The sequence below is a fragment of the Carex rostrata genome, chromosome 7 (assembly GCF_964058835.1).
Source record: "Carex rostrata chromosome 7, lpCarRost1.2, whole genome shotgun sequence".
NCBI lineage: Eukaryota > Viridiplantae > Streptophyta > Magnoliopsida > Poales > Cyperaceae > Carex > Carex rostrata.
Window position 1 is genome coordinate 10,757,842 of NC_135924.1, and position 25,050 is coordinate 10,782,891.

Sequence of the window (25,050 nt, forward strand, 5' to 3'; positions counted from 1 at the left end):
AAATTCTGCATATAAATTTTAATTATGCATTTCTTAGCCCAATTAGTAAGCCCAAATTAGAAATATGCAATCCTAAGTTTAGCCCACATCCAATAATATAACCAACCAAAGTCTCTCCTCTCTTCTCATTCCCAATTGTTTCCTTTTCAATTATTCCTGTAAGTCTTTCTCTTTCTCTTTCTCTCTTCTTGGCCGCCCCCCCATCTCTTTTTGGATGCCGCCGGCCCTCCCTCTCTCTTGTTCTCCCTTGTGCCGCCGCCCCACTTCTCTCCCTTGGCTGCTGACTCGCTGACCCGAGCCCCACCCTTGGCCGCTGACCCGAGCAACCCCAAGGCCGCCAGCCCCCTAGGCCGACAGCCCCCTGGCCGAACCCCTCCCTCTCTCTCTTCTTCCCCTTGCCGCTGCCGCCGGCCACTACCCTAGCCGGACCCCTGCTGGCCGAACCACAGCCCTAGACCGGAACCCAAACCCTAGACCCGAACCCATTAACCCTAGACCCGAACCCATTAACCCTAGACCCGAACCCATTAACCCTAGACCCGAACCCATTAACCCTAGACCCGAACCCATTAACCCTAGACCCGAAACCCATTAACCCTAGAGTGTGATCCTATGAACCAAAATTTTCTTCAGGGGGCAAGCCCCCTAAGACCCCTGTAAGGGGGGCCGCCCCCCTCTAACCCCCGGCCCGCTTACCGGCAAGCGGAATCGCCGATTTAATATACGGGGTAAGGAAACCAAAACCTAAACCCAATAACCCAATATCCGAACCGAACCCCTTCCCTCTTTAAAGTCAATCAAATTAGTACGAGAATCAAGGTTAATACCAATTTAATAATATCAAATTGAATTGTGGGGGAAACTGAATTGAGGGTTTTAATTATGTATAAATTCTTTGGATTTAAAAAGAAATAAGAAGTTAATTAAGCGTTTAAAACTTAGGAGCAAACCGCGTGAATTTAGGAGACGCTGAGAATACGCGAGATCCTGACAACCGCTCAAACGAAGGCACTGAAAATACAGGTGCGGGTTCCTAGTCTTTTTACAAATAATACAAAAAATGCATGGATTGAGGTAAGTAGTCCTTTTTCTTAATCTGGTGGATAAACTGCATGTTGTGAATGTCGAACAATCGTTTGAATTTGTGTAGAATTGCATGATAGGAACTCTTGATGCATGAAATTGAATTGATAGGAATTGAATTGTGAATTTGAGAATGGGGAACTTGAATGAATCGTTTTAAATTGGGGCCGTCCGTGTGAGGCGGCTCTGCATGTGTTTTTGAAAAGCGGGCTGTCCATGTGTGGCAGCCCAGTGTGTGAACAGGACAGAACAGAACAGAACAGAACAGAACAGAACAGAACGGGTCGCCAAATTCGCGGCGGTTCGCCGGATGGGTCCCCGAAATGGCCCATCCAGAGTGTGATAATCGGGTCGTCCTTGCGTGGCGATTCGCCTGGTTTTCATGTACGGGCATGGATTCCCAGAGTGTGGAATTTTAAAACCTTTTGAAATGAGTTAAAAAGGGGCGGGAATAAAAACTGGTTATTTTAAAGTGATTTGCATATCCGAATTGATAGGGACATGGGGAAAAATTCAAAAACCTTCTTTTTATGTTATTTGGGGAATTAAATGCATTGATTTGTAAAAGCACCGGGCTGGAACTAAATTCCGCACTGAGAGTTAGTTCGATCTCTCACCGTACCACCTGTTATGTGGGTTCCAGGAAACGAAAAAGAAAGCATGGAGGAAGGCCGCGGGTGAGGAAATTAGCGGAAGTTGTTAAGATAGCCACTCTCTGTTTATTTTATATTTGTATGAACAATATATTGTGTGGACATGGCAGTGACTGTTTGACTAGCCATGTCTGACATATTGTCCCTTTTCTGTTTGTTTGTGAACTCCATTTATTTTTAAATAAAGTGGCTTGTTGAATGTTTTTATTGATGATGTATGTGATGTGCTTAACGCCTAGCGCATAAATGCGCGGCGGGTTGTCCGGGGGTGTGACAGATATATTATACGAGGAAATTTTGGTACAAATATGAAATATCAGTTAAGCCCTTAGTACATGAATTTTTGTCGCGACTTTACAATGCAATCGGGATAAGCCTAAATTTTGGAGAAGCACCTATTATGTGAAAACACCGGAATCTACATTTATCATCCTTGGCTGATGTCCCTTTCCAAAAGGGGCATAACTCATAAGCATTTAATAAGCTTATGTAATACTCTCTGATTCTCTGAAACGCAATATTTTGTGGTATTGTCTCAGCTTTTGATCAAATTGTGTTCTCTTTTTTTAAGGATTTTCGGGGGACAAAGAATCTATATTTTATGAACTGAGATAAAAAAAAAAAAAAAAAAAAGGATAGGGAGGTGATAAATGTACCCCAACTCTATTATTTTTTTTTTATCAAATTCCTCAACTAACGATTTTTAACTGGGATTATTCTTTAGAAGGTCACTAGTGTATTTACAGTTGACACTAACTGGGATGTACAAATATTTATATCTATACGTGCAAGTTTTTATATATAACATATCAAATCTTTATAAATATTGGACGTGTTAGCTCTTTATGAAGACTAGACAACTGGCGTTAGTTGGCTTTAATTTGAATTGAAATCTCCCATAAATGTTTTGTATCGAAAGTAGGTTTAGCTAGTGTTAAATATTAAAAAAAAAATTATTTTAAAACTTTTATTAATAGTAGTATGACTTTATATTTTATAGTTTATACCTAACATATACAGTCTTTATACTTAGCATGTCAAATTTTTATACATGACATATCAAGTATTTTAAATATTCAAAGTGAAAGTATTTAAAGGGTTCAAAATGCAGTTACATAATATATCAAGTCTTTATAACCTATCATATGAAATATGTATAACTAACATGTCAAGAAGAAGAAAAATAGAGAAGCGAACATAACTCATAAATACTTACACAGCCAGATATATTATACGAGGAAATTTTTGTATAAATATGAAATATCAGTTGAGCCCTTTTCAGTAATGCCCTTAGGATATGAATTTTTGTCGCGATTTTACAATGCAATAAGGTTATCAGGATAAGCCTAAATTTTGGCACAGTATGATAGTTTGCTAAACAAACACACTATTCGATTCACCTCTTAAATGCCAACCTCCTCGGCTCTACTTTAAACTGTACAATCCTCAACTCAGAAAAAGAATAACTGTACAAGAGATGTCACTAACAACTACTGTTGTTAAATCCGGACCGGATCGTATACAGCAGCTCTCTTTCAGGTTCTGTTCATTTAGAACGTTTTTGCTATCAAACCGCCGTGATTTTTAGTTTTACCCATTTTAATAAATATTTTATTAAAAATAATCAGGTTTTAGAAAAATTTATAAAAATGTCCAAACCGTACATAATATTTGCGGACCGGAATTAAAATTCCGGACCGCACATAATATTTACGGTCCGATTTTTTTTTTTTCGAATTGGGTGAAGTTTCGTACGAAAATTGACCAACATACAGTATTCATATCTCATGATCTGTTTGTATATTTCATACGAAACTTCATAGCCTTGTTCTATGATGTCAAGACTATATGTCGGTCAATTTTCATGATTTTTGGAGATGTTTTGCTATGTTATCCAGGGGTGCAAAGTTGGTCTCATAATGCACTCCTTTAGCAGTTCGGGCAATTTCTGAGACCTGATATCTCACGATCTGTTCAGAGATTTCGTACAAAACTTCATAGTCTTGTTCTATGATATCAAGACTACATGTCGGTCAATTTTCATGATTTTTGGAGATGTTTTGCTATGTTAATCAGGGGTGCAAATTTGGACTCGGAATGCACTCTTTTAGCAGTTCGGGCAATATTTGAGACCTGATATCTCACGATCTGTTCAGATGTTTCATACGAAACTTCACAGCCTTGTTCTATGATGTCAAAACTACATGTTGGTCAATTTTCATAATTTTTGGAGATGTTTTGCTATGTTAACCAGGAGTGCAAAATTGGAATCAGAATGCACTCCTTTAGAAGTTCGAGCAATTTTTGAGACCTGATATCTCACGATCTGTTCAGAGATTTCGTATGAAACTTCACAGCCTTGTTCTATGATGTCAAAACTATATGTCGGTCAATTTTTATCATTTTTGGAGATGTTTTGCTATGTTAACCAGGGGTGCAAATTGGGCTCAGAATGCACTCCTTTAACAGTTCGAGCAATTTTTGAGACCTGATATCTCATGATCTGTTTGGAGATTTCGTACGAAACTTCACAACCTTGTTTTCTTCGGGCAATTTTTACCGACATACAGTCTTGACATCATAGAACAAGGTAGTAAAGTTTCGTACGAAATCTCTATACAGATTGTGAGATACCAGGTCTCAAAAATTGCCCGAACTGCTAAAGGAGTGTATTATGAGCCCAAATTTGCACCCCCTGGTTAGCATAGCAAAACATCTCCAAAAATCATGAAAATTGAGCGACATGCAGTATTGATATCATAGAACAAGACTGTGAAGTTTCGTACGAAATCTCTGAACAGATCGTGAGATATCAGGTTTAAAAAATTGTCCGAACTGCTAAAGGAGTGCATTCTGAGCCCAAATTTGCACCCCTGGTTAACATAGCAAAACATCTCAAAAAATTATTAAAATTGACCGAAATGCAGTCATAATATTATAGAACAAGACTGTAAAGTTTCTTTACGAAATCTCAGAACAGATCGTGAGATATCAGGTCTCAAAAATTGCCCGAACTGCTAAAGGAGTGTATTATGAGTCCAAATTTGCACCCCTTGGTTAACATAGCAAAAAATCTCCAAAAATCATGAAAATTAATCGACATGCAGTCTTGATATCATAGAACAAGATTGTGAAGTTTCGTATGAAATCTCTGAACAGATCGTGAGATATCAGGTCTCAAAAATTGTCCGAACTGCTAAAGGAGTGTATTCTGAGCCCAACTTTGCACCCCTGATTAACATAGCAAAACATCTCCAAAAATCATAAAAATTGATCGACATACAGTCTTGACATCATAGAACAAGGCTAAGTTTCGTATGAAATCTCCAAACAAATCATGAGATATGAAGACTGTATGTTGGTCAATTTTCGTACGAAACTTCACTCAATTCAAAAAAAAAAAAAAATTCGGACCGTAAATATTCTGTGCGGTTCGGAATTTTAATTTCGGTCCGCAAATATTCTGTACGGTTTGGATATTTTTATAAATTTTTCTAAAACTTGGTTATTTTTAATAAAATATTTATTAAAATGGGTAAAATTAAAAATCACGGATCAAACCGGTAAAAAACCGAAATAATGAGCTGGTTCAGAGTGGTGCAAACTCACTTTAATTCTTCGGTTTCCTATAAAGGGACTGGCAGAGTGGCAGCAGCCTACCAGGTACATGTACAGTGACAGCTCAGGAGGTGTTACTCAGGACGAGGACAGCGGGGTATGGAACCGTTTTGATGCATGATGGGTTGGCATTGGAATGAACTCTGCTCCTTTTCTCAGAGGACCCTCCTATTCTCCAATCCGAACCGTTTAAAATCGATCAAACGGCTTCAATTACATTTTTTTTTGTTTCAATATAATATATTAAAACAAATCAGATGTAATTGAAACCGTTTGATTGATTTTGAACGGTTCGAATTGGAGAATAGGAGAGTCCTCCTCCTTTTCTCAAAAAAAGAGCAGATTGGCTTCCAGTTGGCATTAAATTTAGTCTTTAGATTGCTACAAAGTTAGTTGTATTTTGGGATAATAATCTGTGTTATATTTCTGATGTGAACTGATTTTTCTGGTATTTTTTCAGGCTAGCAGTTAAAAGTAGTTTTTTTTAGCTTAATAACTGTAATTGAATAATGAAGCAAAATACCAGTGGTTTGGTATTTGTGCTTATGTACCCACGGTTTATATAATGAAATCAGTGAGACATTGATCTCACTTTATATAAAAAAAAAAAAAAAATGAGCCGGTTCAGATAAAGTGATAGAAAATGACTACGCTTTTGGAACCCTACACTATCAGTACATAATCTGATAATCACATGTAGTCCGAAAGTACATACTACACTACATAGTACTGTGTTATAATTATTAGGAAGGGAAGGGTTTCTATTGGTAAAAAAAAATAAAAAAAAATTGAGAGATATTAGTCAAAAGATGGTTTAACATGTAATATTTGAACTCGATCAACGAACTACAGCTACGGGTTATTATTAAAAACAAAAAAACTAGTATTTATTTAGAACCAGGGTGTGTTCTGCAGTTTATCCAAAATATATCGGATTGACTTCAAATAAGACGAATTCAAATCTTTGAAATCAATCTACTTCACGAATGATGTGTGTACATGCAACATTTTAAATTTTTTGAATGCATTTAGTACAAAAGTCGAGCAGTCAACATTGATGAGAAAATGAATGCATTAAAATAACTTATAAAAACTTCACATTTCAATAAAAAAAAAGTGAAACATATTTTAAAATAACTTATAAAAACATCATTTGGTGCATTCATTTTTCATTAATTTTGACTGCTTGATTTTGTACTAAATAAATTTTAAAATTTGCATGTGCATACATCATTTGAGAAGTACATTTGTTCCAACATTTTGGATTTGTTTCGTTTGAAGTCAATCTAATAAATTTTGATGTTATGCTCACCAATTCTTTTAGTGAGCACAACACATCCTAATTCTACTCAATTTAATATTCTGAAACTTGCACATAATTTTAAAATAACAATTGTTATCATTTAATTATTCATTCTAAATTTTGCATCTTTTTGTAATTTGTAGAGACCCTCTATCATTTATTAAGAACATAATTTATTGTTCTTTGGAGTAGAACTAGGGTGTTCTTAAGTTCACCAAGTTCTTTGGTGAACTCAAATTTAAAATCCATCAAATCGACTTTAAATGAAAAATTTGAACCGTTAAACCCCGCTTATCTTATGAGTGATGCGTCTACGTGTGAAAATTTTAAACATTCAAATTAATTTAGTATAAAGTCAAGCGGTCGAAAAACGTTCAAAATATGAATGCATTAAAATTAATTTATTAACCTTCTAATTTTGACCGATTGACTTTATACGAAATTAATTTGAATGTTTAAAATTTTCACATGTAGATGCATCACTCGTAAGGTAGAAGAGTTTGAATGGTTCGGATTTGTCATTTAAAGCCGATTTGACATGTTTTAAAGTTGAATTCACCAAGGTGCTTGGTGAACTTAAAAACACCCTAGTTCTACTCTGTTCTTTGAGAATAACCTCTTCATAGATATGAAAGAAAAGAGTTACTGTACCTTCCTCCATAAAATAAAATTCAATAGTTTATAATTAAATTAGTATTTTCATTTTATTAAGATGCTAATATTTTAAAATATATTTATAAATTCGGTCTTATATTATATTATTAAATATATATGTATAATTTTTCACAGATATTATATAAAAAAATATGATTAGTTTGTTGCAATTCTCATATCTCATATCTGATATATATTATATGACAATAGAGCGCAAGAGAGATTGTCTAGAAGTTTTGAGTGTTTATTAAATTGCCAGCGCATTTTTTTTTTTTTAAAATCAAATTGCTTTCTCAAAAGTACTGGTCATACACAAGACCTCTAATTATTGATTTGTAATAAATAGTCTTTTGAATAATCTTGATAAAGACCTGACAACTTCTCAATCTACAATGATCATTAAATGTAATCTCATTCATATATTTAAATTTCATAATATCTAATTAGAATACAAATTAAACTATTTTCAAAATAATAGTAAAATACGTAGCGTATATTAGGGCTGCAAACGAATTAAACTTACCCCAGTTTGAGTTTGGTTTGAATTAATTTCGAACTAAGTTTGGTTTGAATTAATTTCGAATCAATTTTTTTATAAACTCAATTTCGAATCTTTTATGAACTTTTTTACGACAAAGAAGAGTGATCGTAGTCGCCAAAAGCGAGAGGTGAAAATCGTTTAGGATTTTAGAACTGAGAGCGAGGGTTACAACTTACGAGTTATGACTTATGGCTGGATGGCTTTATGTTTTAACTTTTAAGTCATCAACGGAAATCAACGGTTCACGTTACTTTGAGATTCTAACTAGAATAGTTTGCGAACCTATTTCGAACGAACCAGGTCCAGTTTGAATTTTGTTTGAAATAATTTCGAACTATTTTGAATCGAATTTTTTACAAACTTTTTCGAATCAAACTCGAATCGAATCACGAACTACGAATTTTTTGTCCAGCCCTACTTATATATGTGAACAACATCGATCAAATGCTTTTCGTACTTTATTTTTGTATGCTTTGACTAATTTAACAAGTAAATATTCTCATGAACAATAAAGTTTGTATAATTGATTTTTAATTTATAAATAATAATGAAAATACAATAAGTATATATCCTTTTGAAAGAGAAATAAGTACATACTATTTATTTACAAACAAGATTGAAAACTATATAGTAATGAAATGCATAAAGAAATTCATTTTAGAATAGAAGTGTTAGGACCATAATAATTATTTAACTTTAACAAAATTAATAGTAAGATTACGAATTAGGAGGGACAATTGTCATAGATTGAGAAGTTTATAAGAGTGATGGTTACAACTAAAAGTTTCAAATGAGAATTTTAAGGATTATATCCTTCTCAGATATTTATTAATTATTATTATAAACCTGCTTGTGCAATTTGAGACGGTCTATAATTATATATATATATATAGAATCTAAACTTTCTAGTTTGGCCGCGCCTGTATATATGCGCGCGCGTGTATATATATATATATATATATATATATATATATATATATATATATATATATATATATATATATATATATATATATATATATATATATATATATAGGACTTGGCTACAGTGCTATGGGTAGCTAAGAGGCCTCCTGTGTTACGGCTCAATATTCGACTTTTCAAAATTCTAACGGTCGATCCGAACCGTTCATCTTGTTCTCCATATTAATATGTGCTTGGAGACCAAATTTTACATTTTTTGGAAATTTTTTACTATTTTTTTAGATTTATTGAAAATCGTTGTTTTTCAGACAAATCTGGACCATAAAAAACAGTGACATTCAATAAATCTAAAAAAATAGTAAAAAATTTCCAAAAAATGTAAAATTTGGTCTCCAAACACATATTAATATGGAGAACAAGATGAACGGTTCGGATCGACCGTTAGGATTTTGAAAAGTCGAATATTGAGCCGTAGCACGGGAGGCCTCTTAGCTACCCATAGCATATTAGCCAAATCCTATATATATATATAGAGTACGGTTAACGCGCTTCCTCTAGCATATGGGCCGAAATGCTTCCGGTGGAAATTTGAAATTTCAAAATTCAAAAAGTCGATCTGAACCGTTCATCTTCTTCTCCATATTAATATCTGCTTGGAGACCAAATTTTACATTTTTCTGAATTTTTTTACTATTTATTAAGCCACTTTGAAAATTGTTGATCTAACGGTGGCTTACCAAACAGTAAAAATCAGAAGCTACCGTTGGATCAGCGATTTTCAAAATGGCTTAATAAATAGTAAAAAATTTCAGAAAAATGTAAAATTTGGTCTCCAAGCAGATATTAATATGGAGAAGAAGATGAACGGTTCAGATCGACTTTTTGGATTTTGAAATTTTAACTTTCCACCGGAAGCATTTCGGCCCATATGCTAGAGGAAGCGCGTTAGCCGTACTCTATATATATATATATATATATATATATATATATATATAAGATAAGCTAATGTGCTTTCGGTAGCATATGGGTCGAAATACACATGGTCCAAATTTGAAATTTCAAAATTCAAAAAGTCGATTTGAACCGTTCATCTTGTTCTCCATATTAATATGTGCTTGGAGACCAAATTTTACATTTTTCTGAATATTTTTACTATTTATTAAGCCAATTTGAAAATTAATGATCCAACGGTGGCTTAACAAAATAGTAAAACTATTGAATTAGCGATTTTCAAAGTGGCTTAATAAATAGTAAAAAAATTCATAAAAATGTAAAATTTGGTCTCCAAGCACATATTAATATGGAGAACAAGATGAATGGTTCAGATCGATTTTTTGAATTTTGAAATTTTAAATTTGGACTGTGTGTATTTCGGTCCATATGCTACCGAAAGCACATTAGCCTATCTCATATATATATATATATAGAGTACGGCTAACGCGCTTCCTCTAGCATATGGGCCGAAATGCTTCCGGTGGAAATTTGAAATTTCAAAATCCAAAAAGTCGATCTGAACCGTTCATCTCCTTCTCCATATTAATATCTGATTGGAGACCAAATTTTACATTTTTCTAAAAATTTTTACTATTTATTAAGCCACTTTGAAAATCACTGATCCAACGGTGGCTTAACAAAACAGTAAAACCATTGGATCAGCGATTTTCAAAGTGGCTTAATAAATAGTAAAAAATTTCAGAAAAATGTAAAATTTGGTCTCCAAACAGATATTAATATGGAGAAGGAGATGAACGGTTTAGATCGACTTTTTGGATTTTGAAATTTCAAATTTCCACCGGAAGCATTTCGGCCCATATGCTAGAGGAAGCGCGTTAGCCGTACTCTATATATATATAGAGAGAGAGAGAGAGATGGGCTATGGTGCATTGCAATGCATGAATCCCCTTATGCATTGCACTATAATCACGGATTTAAAGTCTAAACGACCGATCCGAACCGTTAGATGTTTAATCCATATTGAAATGTGCTTGGAGACCAAATTTTACATTTTTTGGAATTTTTTTACTATTTATTAAGTATTTTTGAAAATTGCTGTTTTGCTGTGAACAGTAAAAAACAGTAAAATTTTCTGGACCATCAGATCAGAAACTTTCAAAATTGCTTAATAAATAGTAAAAAAATTCAAAAAAATATAAAATTTGGTCCCCAAGTACATATTAATATGAAGAACAAGATGAACGGTTCAGATTGGTCGTTTGGACTTTAAATCCATGATTAATAGTGCAATGCATAAGAGGGTTCATGCATTGCAATGCACTATAGCCCATCTCTATATATATATATATCTATTGCTTTCAAGTTCCAAGCAGAAAGGTTTCTGGCATTTTGCAAAGTTCTGATTAGTTTCAGTAGTCTTATTACGGTCCGTTCATATATTCCTGTCTCGTTTATACTGGTATCCTGTATTGTACAGAATAACTATAATTTAAAACTAAAAGTTTTGGAATGATGACTTTAAACATTTAAATTTCAGAAACCCATCTTGACATCAGGAAGTTCATGACATTAAATGCAATGATGAAGTGTAGTTGCATGGTACTGGCATTTCGACAGCATTTATGTAAATGGCTACGTAGTACAAAACGAATTCGTATCCTCTGCATTAACTCAAAAAAGAATCTTTTGGTTAATGTATATGGACCGTCCGATCTGCTTTAAGATTCGTACGGATTAGATCCGCACTAATATAAAAGGGCTTCTTGAATTATAGACTCTGGCCGGATTAACTCCGTTTAAAATATACGGCCAAGATGCATCAACTCAAAAGATGCTCTTTTGAGTATGCAGACACGGACACGTAGAAAACAGCATTAGAGACTTGTAGCTCAGGCTCACACTTTCTTATTACTATATGTAGCCTTGGCATTGAACAATCTCTTTAGAGAAGAAACTCAACACACTACTATGCAAATGGAAACTAAATATTTATACATCTTTTTACTTCTTGTCAATGTATCAGTGCTTCAGTCAAATGCTGCGGTATCACAGGTGCCGGCACTGATTGTGTTTGGAGACTCAATAACAGATCCGGGTAATAATAACGGGTTGAAATCCAGCTGGGCGAAGTGTAATTTTCCGCCTTACGGGAGAGATTTCAAAGATCAGAGAGCAACAGGAAGATTTAGCAATGGAAAGATCCCACCAGACTTCTTAGGTAAAACAAATTAAACCAATTTTGTAATGATTTTCTATAGTAAAAAACATTTGATAAATGTCATTATTTTTATCTAGTTGTATGAACGCAAAGGGTTAGACCGTGAATATGTCGGTCAGTTAATTATCTTTTTGCTCATTGCACCATTTACTGGTGGTTACTGGCTCTTTCATGACCCATCTGCAGAGAACTTATCCTGTACTTTTCTGTCCGTTTTTTGGATTTTTGTTGGATTAAATTGAATTTTATCATTTCATTGTGTTAGTTTGGTAATTTACAATTGGGTTAGTTTCTCTGTCTTACTAGCAAAAGATGTTAACATGAAGTGGTCAAATTTTAATGCAGCTTCTCAGCTAGGGATAAAAGAATACTTACCGGCATACCTCGATCCAGAACTGAGTGACGAGGATCTGCTAACTGGTGTAAGCTTTGCTTCAGGTGGGGCTGGTTTCGACAACATATCAGCTAAAATAGCAGTACAGCTCATATTGATTGTTTAAATTATTGTATTAAAAGACAGTTCTTATTTCTCCTTTGCCATATTAACATTTTATTTTATATACTAATTTAGTCTGCTTACACACTGTGGGATCAACTACAAATGTTCAAGGAGTACAAGATAAAAATAGAAAAGGTGGCAGGAATTGAGAGAGCCTCCAAAATAGTCAGCGATAGCGTTTACATTATATTCCTTGGAAGCAATGATATAATGACCACATATTTCTCAACCAATATTAGATCAAATTATGATATTCCTTCTTACGTCAATTATTTAGTTCAAGCAGCCTCAAGTTTCAACAAGGTACACTATTTTACCAATCTTACCTATAAGCCCTTCTTTGTTTTACCTTTCTTCTGCATTTTCTTGGTTAATTTGTTTTGCAATAAATGGTAGGCATTCTTCATGACAAAAAGAAAGAAAAAACAATAATTTTTCTTCATGACAAACTCATTTATCTGTGAATGATTTGGATTTAAAAATTTTGACCAATAATTGGACCAAAATTTTGTTGAATTTAACTTTAGTGATGGTAGTTTTGCAATAGTGCGCACTGTGAAAATTTGGTAACAGTACTTGAAATTTTCATTAGTTTAGACTAATTAAAAAATTTGAATGAGGGAATCAATTAAAATTTATACACATCTTTCTCCATTACAGAATTTGTACGATTTGGGGGCCCGAAATATCGCCGTAGTGGGTGTACCTCCACTAGGCTGCGTGCCCGCGGTACGAACTCTGAGAGGAGGCATAACAAGAGAATGCGTAGACATCTATAACGAAGCAACGTTACTGTTTAATACAGAATTATCAGCTGAGATGACGAGGTTGGCCCCTGAGCTTCCCGGCAGCAAGATAATATACATGGATGTATACAGCATACTGCTTGATCTTATCATGAACTCATCTCATTATGGTACAGACTATATCAGTTGAAAATTTAAGCTCAGAAAAGTTTCATCAATGAGAAGTGTTCCACATGTGCTGGTTCGCTGTTTTCAAATACGTTTATTGTCTTTTATGCATATTTTCGTTTGAGTGAGGCTATGGTAATAGAAATTACTTGATTTGTACATATATATCTAAATATAGTAAAAAAATCTAAAGAATATGTAAAATTTGGTTTGAAAGTAACCGTTAGTACAGAGAATTTGGATTGACTATTTATATTTTAAAAATAGAAATACGGGCTGATCCGTAATATGTATATTACCATAGCCTCTTCTGGTTTTATTGATTATGGAGGTATTGATGGATTGGCGTTTTTGTAGAACAAATATTTTAATTAATACTCAAATAGCAAAAGCACTGGGCCAATTGGGCTTGACGGTTCTAGACAATTAAAGGATATTATAAATTTCAACTGAAAAAGTATCAGGTGCCAGGAAAATAATGTAGTTTATATTGCTCTGAGGTTATTTCCCAATTAATGAGGTTTGGTATTTATTTAGGGTTTGATGAAGTAACAAGGGGCTGTTGTGGCACTGGAGAGATAGAAGCCACACTTTTGTGTAATGAAATAAGTCCTTGCACATGCGAGGATGCATCAAAATATCTATTTTGGGACGCTTTTCATCCCACAGAAAGAGGATATGAGCTCCTAGTAACTCCACTTGTCAAAAATTATTTATCTATTTTACTCTGATTCCGATGGTCCACCAACTTTGGTAAATATTATTTTCCGAATTCTTTCGGATTTTTTTTAGAGGCGATTTTTTTTTCGTCTTGCCATTAATAAATTTGTATTTCAGTGCTGTGTAGTTTCAAAAGTGAAGATATTGTGTGATTTGTCTCGTGAACAGAAACTATTTGTTGAGGGCCTTTTTCTACTGATAAAATGTCAATATAAATAAAGTATTTGATGGTGCTCAGGCAATTAAGTTAGGTAATTTTAGGGCAAAGATATTAATATGGTTGTTTTTTTTAAAGTAAAGTTGAAGATCACACCACTCAACTGCTTTGTTTTAAGATCTATAAAAGATTTTTCATTTGTGTTTGGAATTTATGACTTTTATACGGAAAGTATTGTTTTCACCACTAGATTAATATAGTTTTTTAATGCAATGCTATTTTGATTTTATAGTTTGTGCATAGCTAAAACTGCTATGTCAAAATGTTTGTGCAAATTCTGAGGACAAGATGGTCATTCTCACTTGTCCAATTCAACGTTGACTTACAATTTGACCGCCTCATCTAGAAAGAGGAAAGAAAAGTAGAGTGTTATTTAAAATTTTAAGAATTATATCCTTCTCAGATATTTATTATTATAAGCTTGTGCAGGGGTGAATCTAGGATTTCTGTCAGGGTAGGACATTAATTAGGTTCAAATAGCTAATCGCATTTAAACCCAAACCTATTGGATACACAATTTCAACTCAATGCTTACAACTATATTTATTATAAAATTTGTTATAATTAATCATAAAATCAATTGACACAGCATTGAAATATTTTTCCTAAACTAATGAAATGGCATAATTCATAGTGAGATTGTTCTTAACCAATTAGCAAATCAAAGTCAAAACTTAGATAAAAATTTAACTAAAATATAAGTATTGAATAATAAAAGTCGTAAAAAGTTCAGCCGACTCATTTCTTCATAATTGTAATAGTACGTCCCACTTTTAGACATTCCTTGTTCTCTTATTCTCTTTCATTCTATTTACAAAATAGAGTATCACAGATCCGAAAACAAAACAAAATATGCAAAAATCGACCACAACTAAGAAGGAATCGGTTCAAGAATCGGACTAACTTGAACCAGGGGTAGGCACTAAATCAGATCAAGAGTAGGCACATTGAACAATTAGCATTGAATTGACATAAAAAATTCAAATCCAGAAGTAGACAAGTGCCTACCCCACTTTTCATGTGGATCTGCTATTGAGCTTATGCAATTTGAGATGGTCTATAATTATATATATCTCCACTCCAATTGAAGGTGTTTGGAACACGCTTATAGTGTCCCTATATTGCAAGAGAATATGGCATTTACAACCCTAATACAACACAACAATTGAAGGTGCTTGGAGCACCCTAGTAGTATCTCCATATGGTAAGATAACATGACATTTACAACCCTAATAGAACACTCTAATTGAAGGTTTTTGAGCACTCTAGTAGTGTCCCTATATGGCAAGGTAATAGGTCATTTACAACCCAAATATAACACTCCAATTGATGGTATATGGAGCACTTTATAATGCAAGATAATAGGGCAATTACAACCCTAATACAACACTCTAATTGAAGGTGTTTCAAGAACTCTAGTAGTGTCCCTATATGGAAAGCTAATAGGGCATTTACAACCCTAATACAAAACACTCCAATTGATGGTACTTGGAGCACTCTAGTAGTGTCTCTATATGGCAAGAAAAATGGTATTTACAACCCTAATACAACACACCAATTGAAGGTGTTTGGAGCACTCTAGTAGTGTGTTTCTATGGCAAGATAATAGGGCTTTACAACCCTAACACAACACTCCAATTTAAGGTTTTTGGAGCACTCTAGTAGTGTCTCCAGATGGCGAGATAATAGGGCATTTGCAACCTTCATACAACACTGCAATTGAAGGTGTTTGGCGCACTCTAGTAATGTCCCTATATTGCAACATTACAACCGAAATACAATACTCCAATTGAAGGTACTTGGAGCACTCTAGTAGTGTCTCTATATGGCAAGATAATAGGGCATTTACAACCTTAACACAACACTCCAATTAAAGGTTTCTGAAGCACTATAGTAAAATGGAGAATTTACAATCAAAATACAACACTTTAACTGAAGGTGTTTGGAGCACTATAGTAGTGTCTCGATATGGCAAGATAAGAGGATATTTGTAACCCTAATAAAAAACTTTAATTGAAGGTTTTTAGAGCATTCTAGTAGTGTCTTTATATAGAAAGATAATAAGGCATTTACAACCCTAATACAGTACTCCAATTGAAGGTGTTTAGAACACGCTTGGAGTATCCCTATATGGCAAGGTAATAGGGTATCTACAACCCTAATACAACACTCTAATTGAAGGTTTTTGGAGCACTCTAGTAGTGTCCCTATTTGGCAAGATAATAGGGTAGTTGTAACCCAAATACAACACTCCAATTGATTATGTTTGGAGCTTTCTATATGGCAAGATAATAGGGTAATTACAACCCTAATACAACACTCTAATTGAAGGTGTTTGGAGTACTCTAGTAGTGTCCATATATGGCAAGCTAATAGAGCATTTACAACCCAAATACAATATTCCAATTGAAGGTGTTTGGATCACCCAAGTAGTGTCTCTATATATCAAGATATCAGGACATTTACAACCCTAATACTACACACCAATTGCATATTTTTGGAACACTCTAATAGTGTCTCTATACTGCAATATAAGATGATAGTTGTAACCTAATAAAAGACTCCAATTGAAGGTATCTGGAGCACTCTAGTGGTGTCTACAAATGGCACGATAATAGGGCATTTACAACCCTAATAAAACACTCCAATTGATTTTGTTTGGTGCACTCTAGTAGTGTTTCTATATGGCAAGATAATAGGGCATTGACAACCCTAACACAACACTACAATTGAAGGTTTTTGGACTACTCCAGGAGTGTCTTCAGATATCGAGATAATAAGGAATTTACAACCGTAATACAACACTCCAATTGAAGGTGCTTGAAGCACTATAGTAGGGTGCCCCTATATGGAAGGATAATCGGGCATTTACAACCCAAATAAAACACTCGAATTGATGTTGTTTGGAGCAATCTAGTAGTGTCCCTATATGGCAAGATAAAGGGTAGTTGTAACCCTAAAAAAAAGACTCCAATTGAAGGTGCTTGGAGCACTCTAGTAGTGTCCCCAGATGGCAAGATAATATGACATTTACAACCCTAATAAACTATCCAATTGAAGGTATTTGGACCATTGTAATAGTGTCCTTATATGGCAAGATAATAGGACATTTACAACCCAAATACAACACTCCAATTGAAGGTGTTTGTAGCACTCTAGTAGTGTCTCCAAATGGCAAGATAACAGGGCATTTACAACCCTAATACAACACTCTAACTGATGGTGTTTGGAGCACTCTAGTAGTGTCTCTATATGTCAAGATAAAGGGCATTTACAACTCTAATACAACACTCCATCTGAAGGTGTTTGGAGCACTATAGTAGTGTGTTTATATGGCAAGATAATTGGGCATTTAAAACCCTAACACAACACTCCAATTGAAGGTGTTTGGAGCACTCCAGTATTGTCTCTATTTGACAAGATAATTGGGAATTTACAACCAAATACAACACTCCAATTGAAGGTGTTTGAAGCACTCTAGTAGTGTCTCTATGCGGCAAGATATTAGAGAATTTAAAACAGTAATACAAGACAACAATTAAAGTTGCTTGGTGCACCATACCTCAAGATGGTAAGATAATAGGGCATTTACAACCCTAATACAGAACTCTAATTAAAGGTGTTTTGAGCACTCTAGTACCCTATATGGAAGGATAATCGGGTATTTACAACCCAAATAAAACACTCCAAATGAAGTTGTTTGGAGCACTCTAGTAGTGTCTCAAAATGGCAAGATAACAGGGCATTTACAACCCTAATACAACGCTCCAATTTATGGTGTTTGGAGCACTCCAGTAGTGTCTCTATACGACAAGATAATAGGGCATGAATAACCCTAATACTACACTCCAGTTGAAGGTGTTTGGAGTACTCTAGTAGTGTTTTTATATGGCAAAATTAGAAGGCAATTACTACCCTAAAACAACAATCTAATCAAAGGTGTTTGGAGTACACGAGTAGTGTCTCTATATGGCAATATATGAGGGTTGTTGTAACCGAATACTAGACTACAATTGTAGGTGATTGGAGCACTACTAACCCTAAACACTCCAAACCCAAATACTGCAAACGAATTGAAGGTTTTTGGAGCACTCCAGTAGTGTCTCTATATTGCAATATAAGAGGGTAGTTGTAACCGAATACTTGACTCCAATTGAAGGTGTTTGGAGTACTCCAGTAGTGTCTCTATACGGAAACATAAGTGGGAATTTACAACCCCTAATACAACACTCAAATTGAAGGTGTTTGGAGCACTCTAGTAGTGTCCCTATACAGCAAGACAATAAGGCATTTACAACCCTAAGACAACACTCCAATTGAAGGTGATTGGAGCACTCCAGTAGTGTGTCCAGATAGCGACATAATAGGATATTTGCAGCCCAAATACAACACCTCAATTGAAGCTACTTGGAGTAGAGTAGTTTGTCCAAACGGAAAGATAATAGGGCATTTACAACCCTAATACAACACTCCAATTAAAGGTGTTTGGAGCACTCTAGTGGTGTGTTTATATGGCAAGATAATAAGACATTTACAACCTTAATACAACAATTCAAATGAAGGTGTTTGGAGCACTCCAGTATTGTCTCTATACGACAAGAGAATATGGCATTTACAACCCAAATACAACATTTCAATTGAATGTGCTTGGAGCACCCTAGTAGTGTCTCCATATGGCAAGATAATATAGCACTTTCAATCCTAATACCACACACAAATTGAAGGTTTTTGGAGCACTCTAGTAGTGTCTCTATATTGCAAGATAATAAGGCATTTACTACCCTAGTACAACACTCCTATTGAAGGTGTTTAAAGTACTCGAGTAGTTTGTCCAGACGGAAAGATAATAGGGCATTTATAACCCCAATACAACACTCCAATTGAAGGTGTTTGGGGCACTTTAGTAGTGTCTCTTTATGGAAATATAAAGGGCATTTACAACTCTAATACAATACTCATTTTGATGGTGTTTGGAGCACTTTAGTAGTGTGTTTATATGGCAAGATAATGAGGCATTTACAACCTTAATACAACACTCCAATTGAAGGCGTTTCGAGCACTCCAGAAGTGTGTCTATATTGAGAGATAATAAGACATTTACTACCCTATTACAACACTCTAATTGAAGGTGTTTGGAGTACTCTAGAAGTGTCTCTATATGGCAAGATAATATGGCATTTACAACCCTAATATAGCACTCCAATTGAAAGTGTTTAGAGCACTCTTGTAGAGTCTCTATATGGCAAGATATTAGAGTATTTAAAACCGTAATACAAGACAACAATTGAAGTTGTTTGGTGCACCCTAGTAGTACCTCGAGATGGTAAGATAATAGGGCATTTACAACCCTAATACAAAACTCTAATTAAATGTGTTTGGAGCACTCTAGTAGGTGCCCCTATATGGAAGGATAATCGGGCATTTACAACCCAAATAAAACACTTCAAATGAAGTTGTTTGGAGCACTCTAGTTGGGTCTAATATGACAATATAATAGGTCATTTACAACCCTAACACAACACTCCAATTGAAGGTTTTTGGAGAACTCTAGTAGTGTGTCCAGATGGCAAGGTAATAGGGCAGTTACAACCCTAATACATCACTCGAGTTGAAAATGTTTCGAGCACTCTAGTAGTGTTCGTATAAGGCAAGATAATCGAGCATTTACAAACCAAATACAACACTCTAATTGATAGTGTTTAGAGCACTCTAGCAGTGTCTCTATTAAGAAAAATAATACGGCAATTACAACCCTAATACAACACTCTAATTGAAGGTATGTGGAGCACTCTACTAGTGTCCCTATATTGAAAGTTAATGGGGCATTTACAACCCAAATACAACATTCCAATTGAAGGTGTTTGGAGCACCCTAGTAGTGTCTCTATGAGGCAAGATAACAGGGCAATTTCAACCCTAATACTACACACAAATTGAAGGCTTTTGGAGCACTCCAGAAATACTACACACGAATTGAAGGCTTTTGGAGCACTCAAGAACTGTCTCTATATGGCAATATAAGAGGGTAGTTGTAACTGAATAATGGACTCCAATTGAAGGTGTTTGGAGCACTCCAGTAGTGTCTCTATACGGAAATATAAGTGGGAATTTACAACCCCAATACAACACTCGAATTGAAGGTGTTTGGCGCACTCTAGTAGTGTCCCTATACGGCACGACAATAGGGCATTTACATCCCTAATACAACACTGCAATTGAAGGTGTTTGGAGCACTCGAGTAGTGTTTCTATATGGCAATATAAGCAATATAAGAGGGTAGTTGTAACTGAATACTGGACTCCAATTGAAGGTGTTTGGAGCACTCCAGTAGTGTCTCTATACGGAAACATAAGTGGGAATTTACAACCCCCAATACAACACTCGAATTGAAGGTGTTTGCAGCACTCTAGTAGTGTCCCTATACAGCTAGACAATAAGGTATTTACAACCCTAAGACAACACTCCAATTGAAGGTGATTGGAGCACTATAGTAGTGTGTCCAGTTGGCGACATAATAGGATATTTGCAGCCCAAATACAACACCTCAATTGAAGCTACTTGGAGTACTCAAGTAGTTTGTCCAGACGGAAGATAGTAAGGCAAGATAGTAAGGCATTTACAACCTTAATACAACACTCCAATTGAAGGCGTTTGGAGCACTCCAGTAGTGTCTCCATATTGAAAGATAATAAGACTTTTACTACCCTATTACAACACTTTAATTGATGATGTTTGGAGCACTCTAGGAGTGTCTCTATTAGGCAAAATAATACGGCAATTACAACCCTAATACAACACTCTAATTGAAGGTGTATGGAGCACTCAACTAGTGTCCCTATATGGAAAGTCAATGGGGCATTTACAACCCAAATACATCATTCCAATTGAAGGTGTTTCGAGCACCCTAGTAGTGTATATGGCAAGCTAATATGGCACTTTCAACCCTAATACTACACACAAATTGAAGGTTTTTGGAGCACTCCAGAAGTGTCTCTATATGGCAATATAAGAGGGTAGTTGTAACTGAATACGGGACTCCAATTGAAGGTGTTTGGAGCACTCCAATAATGTCTCTATACGGAAAGATAAGTGAGAATTTACAACACCAATACAACGCTCGAATTGAAGCTGTTTGGAGCGCTCTAGTAGTGTCCCTATACGGCAAGACAATAGGGCATTTACATCCCTAATACAACGTTGTAATTGAAGGTGTTTGGAGCACTCGAGTAGTGTTTCTATATGGCAAAATAATAAGGCATTTACTACCCTAATACAACACTCGAATTGAAGGTGTTTGGAGTACTCGAGTAGTGTCTCCAGACCGCAAGATAATAGAGCATTTACAACGCTAATACAACACTCCAATTGAAGGTGTTTGGACCACTCTAGTAGTGTGTTTATATGGCAAGATAATAAGGCATTTACAACCTTAATACAACACTCCAATTAAAGGTGTTTGGAGCACTCCAGTATTGTCTCTATACGACAAGAGAATATGGCATTTACAACCCAAATACAACATTCAAATTGAATGTGCTTGGTGCAACCTAGTAGTGTTTCCATATGGCAAGATAATAGGACGCTTTCAACCATAAGACTACACACGAATTGAAGGTTTGTGGAGCACTCTAGTACTGTCTCTATATTGCAAGATAAAAAGGCATTTACTACCCTAATACAACACTCCAATTGAAGGTGTTTAAAGTACTCGTGTAGTTTGTCCAGACGGAAAGATAATAGGGCATTTATAACCCTAATACAACACTCCAATTGAAGGTGTTTGGGGCACTTTAGTAGTGTCTCTTTATGGCAATATAAAGGGCATTTACAACCCAAATACAACACTCCTTTTGATGGTGTTTGGAGAACTTTAGTAGTGTGTTTATATGGCAAGATAATAAGGCATTTACAACCTTAATTCAACACTCCAATTGAAGGCGTTTCTAGCCCTCCAATAGTGTCTCTATATTGAAAGATAATAAGGCATTTACTACCCTATTACAACACTCCAATTGTTGGTGTTTAGAGTACTCGAGTAGTTTGTCCAGACGGAAAGATAATAGGGCATTTATAACCCCAATACAACACTCCAATTGAAGGTGTTTGGAGCACTCTAGTAGTGTCTATTTGTGGCAGTATAAAGGGCATTTACAACGCTAATACAACACTCCAATTGAAGGTACTCAGAGAACTCTAGTTGGGTCTCATAGGACAAGATATTAGGGCATTTACAACGTTAATACAACACTCCAATTGAAGGCGTTTGGAGCACTCCAGTAGTGTCTCCATATTGAAAGATAATAAGACATTTACTACCCTATTACAACACTCTAATTGATGGTGTTTGGAGCACTCTAGGAGTGTCTCTATTAGGCAAAATAATACGGCAATTACAACCCTAATACAACACACTAATTGAAGGTGTATGGAGCACTCTACTAGTGTCCCTATATGGAAAGTCAATGGGGCATTTACAACCCAAATACATCATTCCAATTTAAGGTGTTTGGAGCACCCTAGTAGTGTCTCTATATGGCAAGCTAATAGGGCACTTTCAACCCTAATACTACACACAAATTGAAGGTTTTTGGAGCACTCCAGAAGTGTATCTATATGGCAATATAAGAGGGCAGTTGTAACTGATTACTGGACTCCAATTGAAGGTGTTTGGAGCACTCCAGTAATGTCTCTATACGGAAAAAAGATAAGTGAGAATTTACAACCCCAATACAATACTCGAATTGAAGCTGTTTGGAGTACTCTAGTACTGTCCCTATACGGCAAGACAATAGGGCATCTATATCCGTAATACAACACTGTAATTGAAGGTGTTTGGAGCACTCGAGTAGTGTTTCTATATGGCAAAATAACAAGGCATTTACTACCCTAATACAAAACTCGAATTGAAGGTGTTTGGAGTACTCGAGTAGTGTCTCCAGACGGCAAGATAATAGAGCATTTACAACCCCAATACAACACTCCAATGGAAGGTGTTTGGACCACTCTAGTAGTGTGTATGGCAAGATAATAAGGCATTTACAACCTTAATACAACACTCCAATTGAAAGTGTTTGGAGCACTCCAGTATTGTCTCTATACGACAAGAGAATATGGCATTTACAACCTAAATACAACATTCCAATTGAATGTGCTTGGAGCACCCTAGTAGTGTCTCCATATGGCAAGATAATATGGCACTTTCAACCCTAATACTACACACGAATTGATGGTTTTTGGAGCACTCTTGTGGTGTCTCTATATTGCAAGATAATAAGGCATTTACTACACTAATACAACACTCCAATTGAAGGTGTTTAAAGTACTCAAGTAGTTTGTCCAGACGGAAAGATAATAGGGCATTTATAACCCCAATACAACACTCCAATTGAAGGTTTTTGGGGCACTCTAGAAGTGTCTCTTTATGGCAATATAAAGGGCATTTACAAGCCTAATACAACACTCCTTTTGATGGTGTTTGGAGCACTCTAGTAGTGTGTTTATATGGCAAGATAATAACGCATTTACAATCTTAATACAACACTCCAGTTGAACGTGTTTGGAGCATTCCAGTATTGTCTCTATACGACAAGAGAATATGGCATTTACCACCCAAATACAACATTCCAATTGAAGATGTTTGGAGCACCCTAGTAGTGTCTCTATATGGCAAGATAACAGGGCACTTTCAACCATAATACTACACACGAATGGAAGGTTTTTTGTGCACTCTAGTAGTGTCTCTATATGGCAATATAAGAGGGTAGTTGTAACCGAATACTAGACACCAATTAAATGTGTTTGGAGCACTCTAGTAGTATCTCCAAATGGCAAAATAACAGGGCATTTACGACCGTAATATAACACTCTAATTGACGGTGTTTGGAGCACTCCAGTAGTGTCTCTATACAGCAAGATAATTGGGCATTTACAACCCCAATACAACACTCCAATTGAAGGTTTTTGGTGCACTCTAGTAGTGTCTCTATATGGCAATATAAGAGGGTAGTTGTAACCGAATACTAGACTCCAATTGAAGGTGTTTGGAGCACTCTAGTAGTGTCTCAAAATGACAAAATAACAGGGCATTTACAACCCTAATATAACATTGTAATTGACGGTGATTGGAGCACTCCAGTAGTGTCTCTATACGGCAAGATAATTGGGCATTTACATCCCCAATACAACACTCCAATTGAAGGTTTTTGGGGCACTCTAGTAGTGTCTCTATACGACAACATAGGGCATTTATATCCCTAATACAACACTCTAATTGAAGGTGTTTGGAGCACTCCAGTAGTGTCTCTATATTGCAAGATAATAAGGCATTTACTTCCCTAATACAACAATCCAATTGAAGGTGTTTGGAGTACTCGAGTAGTTTGTCCAGACAAAACGATAATAGGGCATTTACAACCCTAATACAACACTCCAATTGAAGGTGTTTGGAGCACTCTAGTAATGTGTTTATATGGCAAGATAATAGGGCATTTAAAACCCTAACACAACACTCCAATTGAAGGTGGTTGGAGCACTCCAGTAGTGTCTCTATACGGCAAGATAATTGGGCATTTACAACCCAAATACAACACTCCAATTGACTGTGCTTGGAGCACTCTAGTGTGGTCTCATATGGAAAGATAATAGGGTATCTACAACCATAACAAAACACTCCAATTGAAGGTTTTTGGAGCACTCTAGTAGTGTCTCCAGATGGCGAGATAATAGGGCATTTACAACTCAAATTCAACACTCC

At 35.5% G+C, this 25,050-nt stretch overlaps 1 protein-coding gene across 2 annotated transcripts; it reads left to right on the forward strand.

Annotated features, from left to right (window-relative positions):
• Positions 1-11,680: 11,680 nt before the first annotated feature.
• LOC144557578 (GDSL esterase/lipase At5g42170-like) lies at positions 11,681-14,265 on the forward strand. Of its 2 annotated transcripts, XM_078306169.1 has the most exons (5): positions 11,681-11,948; positions 12,294-12,424; positions 12,520-12,750; positions 13,108-13,363; positions 13,899-14,265. In XM_078306169.1, the coding sequence occupies exons 1-5, from the start codon at positions 11,699-11,701 to the stop codon at positions 14,090-14,092; spliced, it is 1,062 nt and encodes a 353-aa protein (XP_078162295.1). In that variant the 5' UTR covers positions 11,681-11,698; the 3' UTR covers positions 14,093-14,265. The 2 variants fall into 2 exon arrangements, with proteins under 2 accessions (XP_078162295.1, XP_078162296.1); XM_078306170.1 differs by lacking the exon at positions 12,520-12,750.
• Positions 14,266-25,050: the final 10,785 nt, after the last annotated feature.

Excerpts from the sequence above, each read along its gene's own strand:
- LOC144557578 (XM_078306169.1), top strand. The coding sequence starts at position 11,699 with ATGCAAATGGAAACTAAATATTTATACATCTTTTTACTTCTTGTCAAT. Across the intron at positions 12,425-12,519 it reads ACATATCAGCTAAAATAGCA|TCTGCTTACACACTGTGGGA; the intron begins GTACAGCTCATA and ends ATACTAATTTAG. Across the intron at positions 13,364-13,898 it reads CATGAACTCATCTCATTATG|GGTTTGATGAAGTAACAAGG; the intron begins GTACAGACTATA and ends GTATTTATTTAG.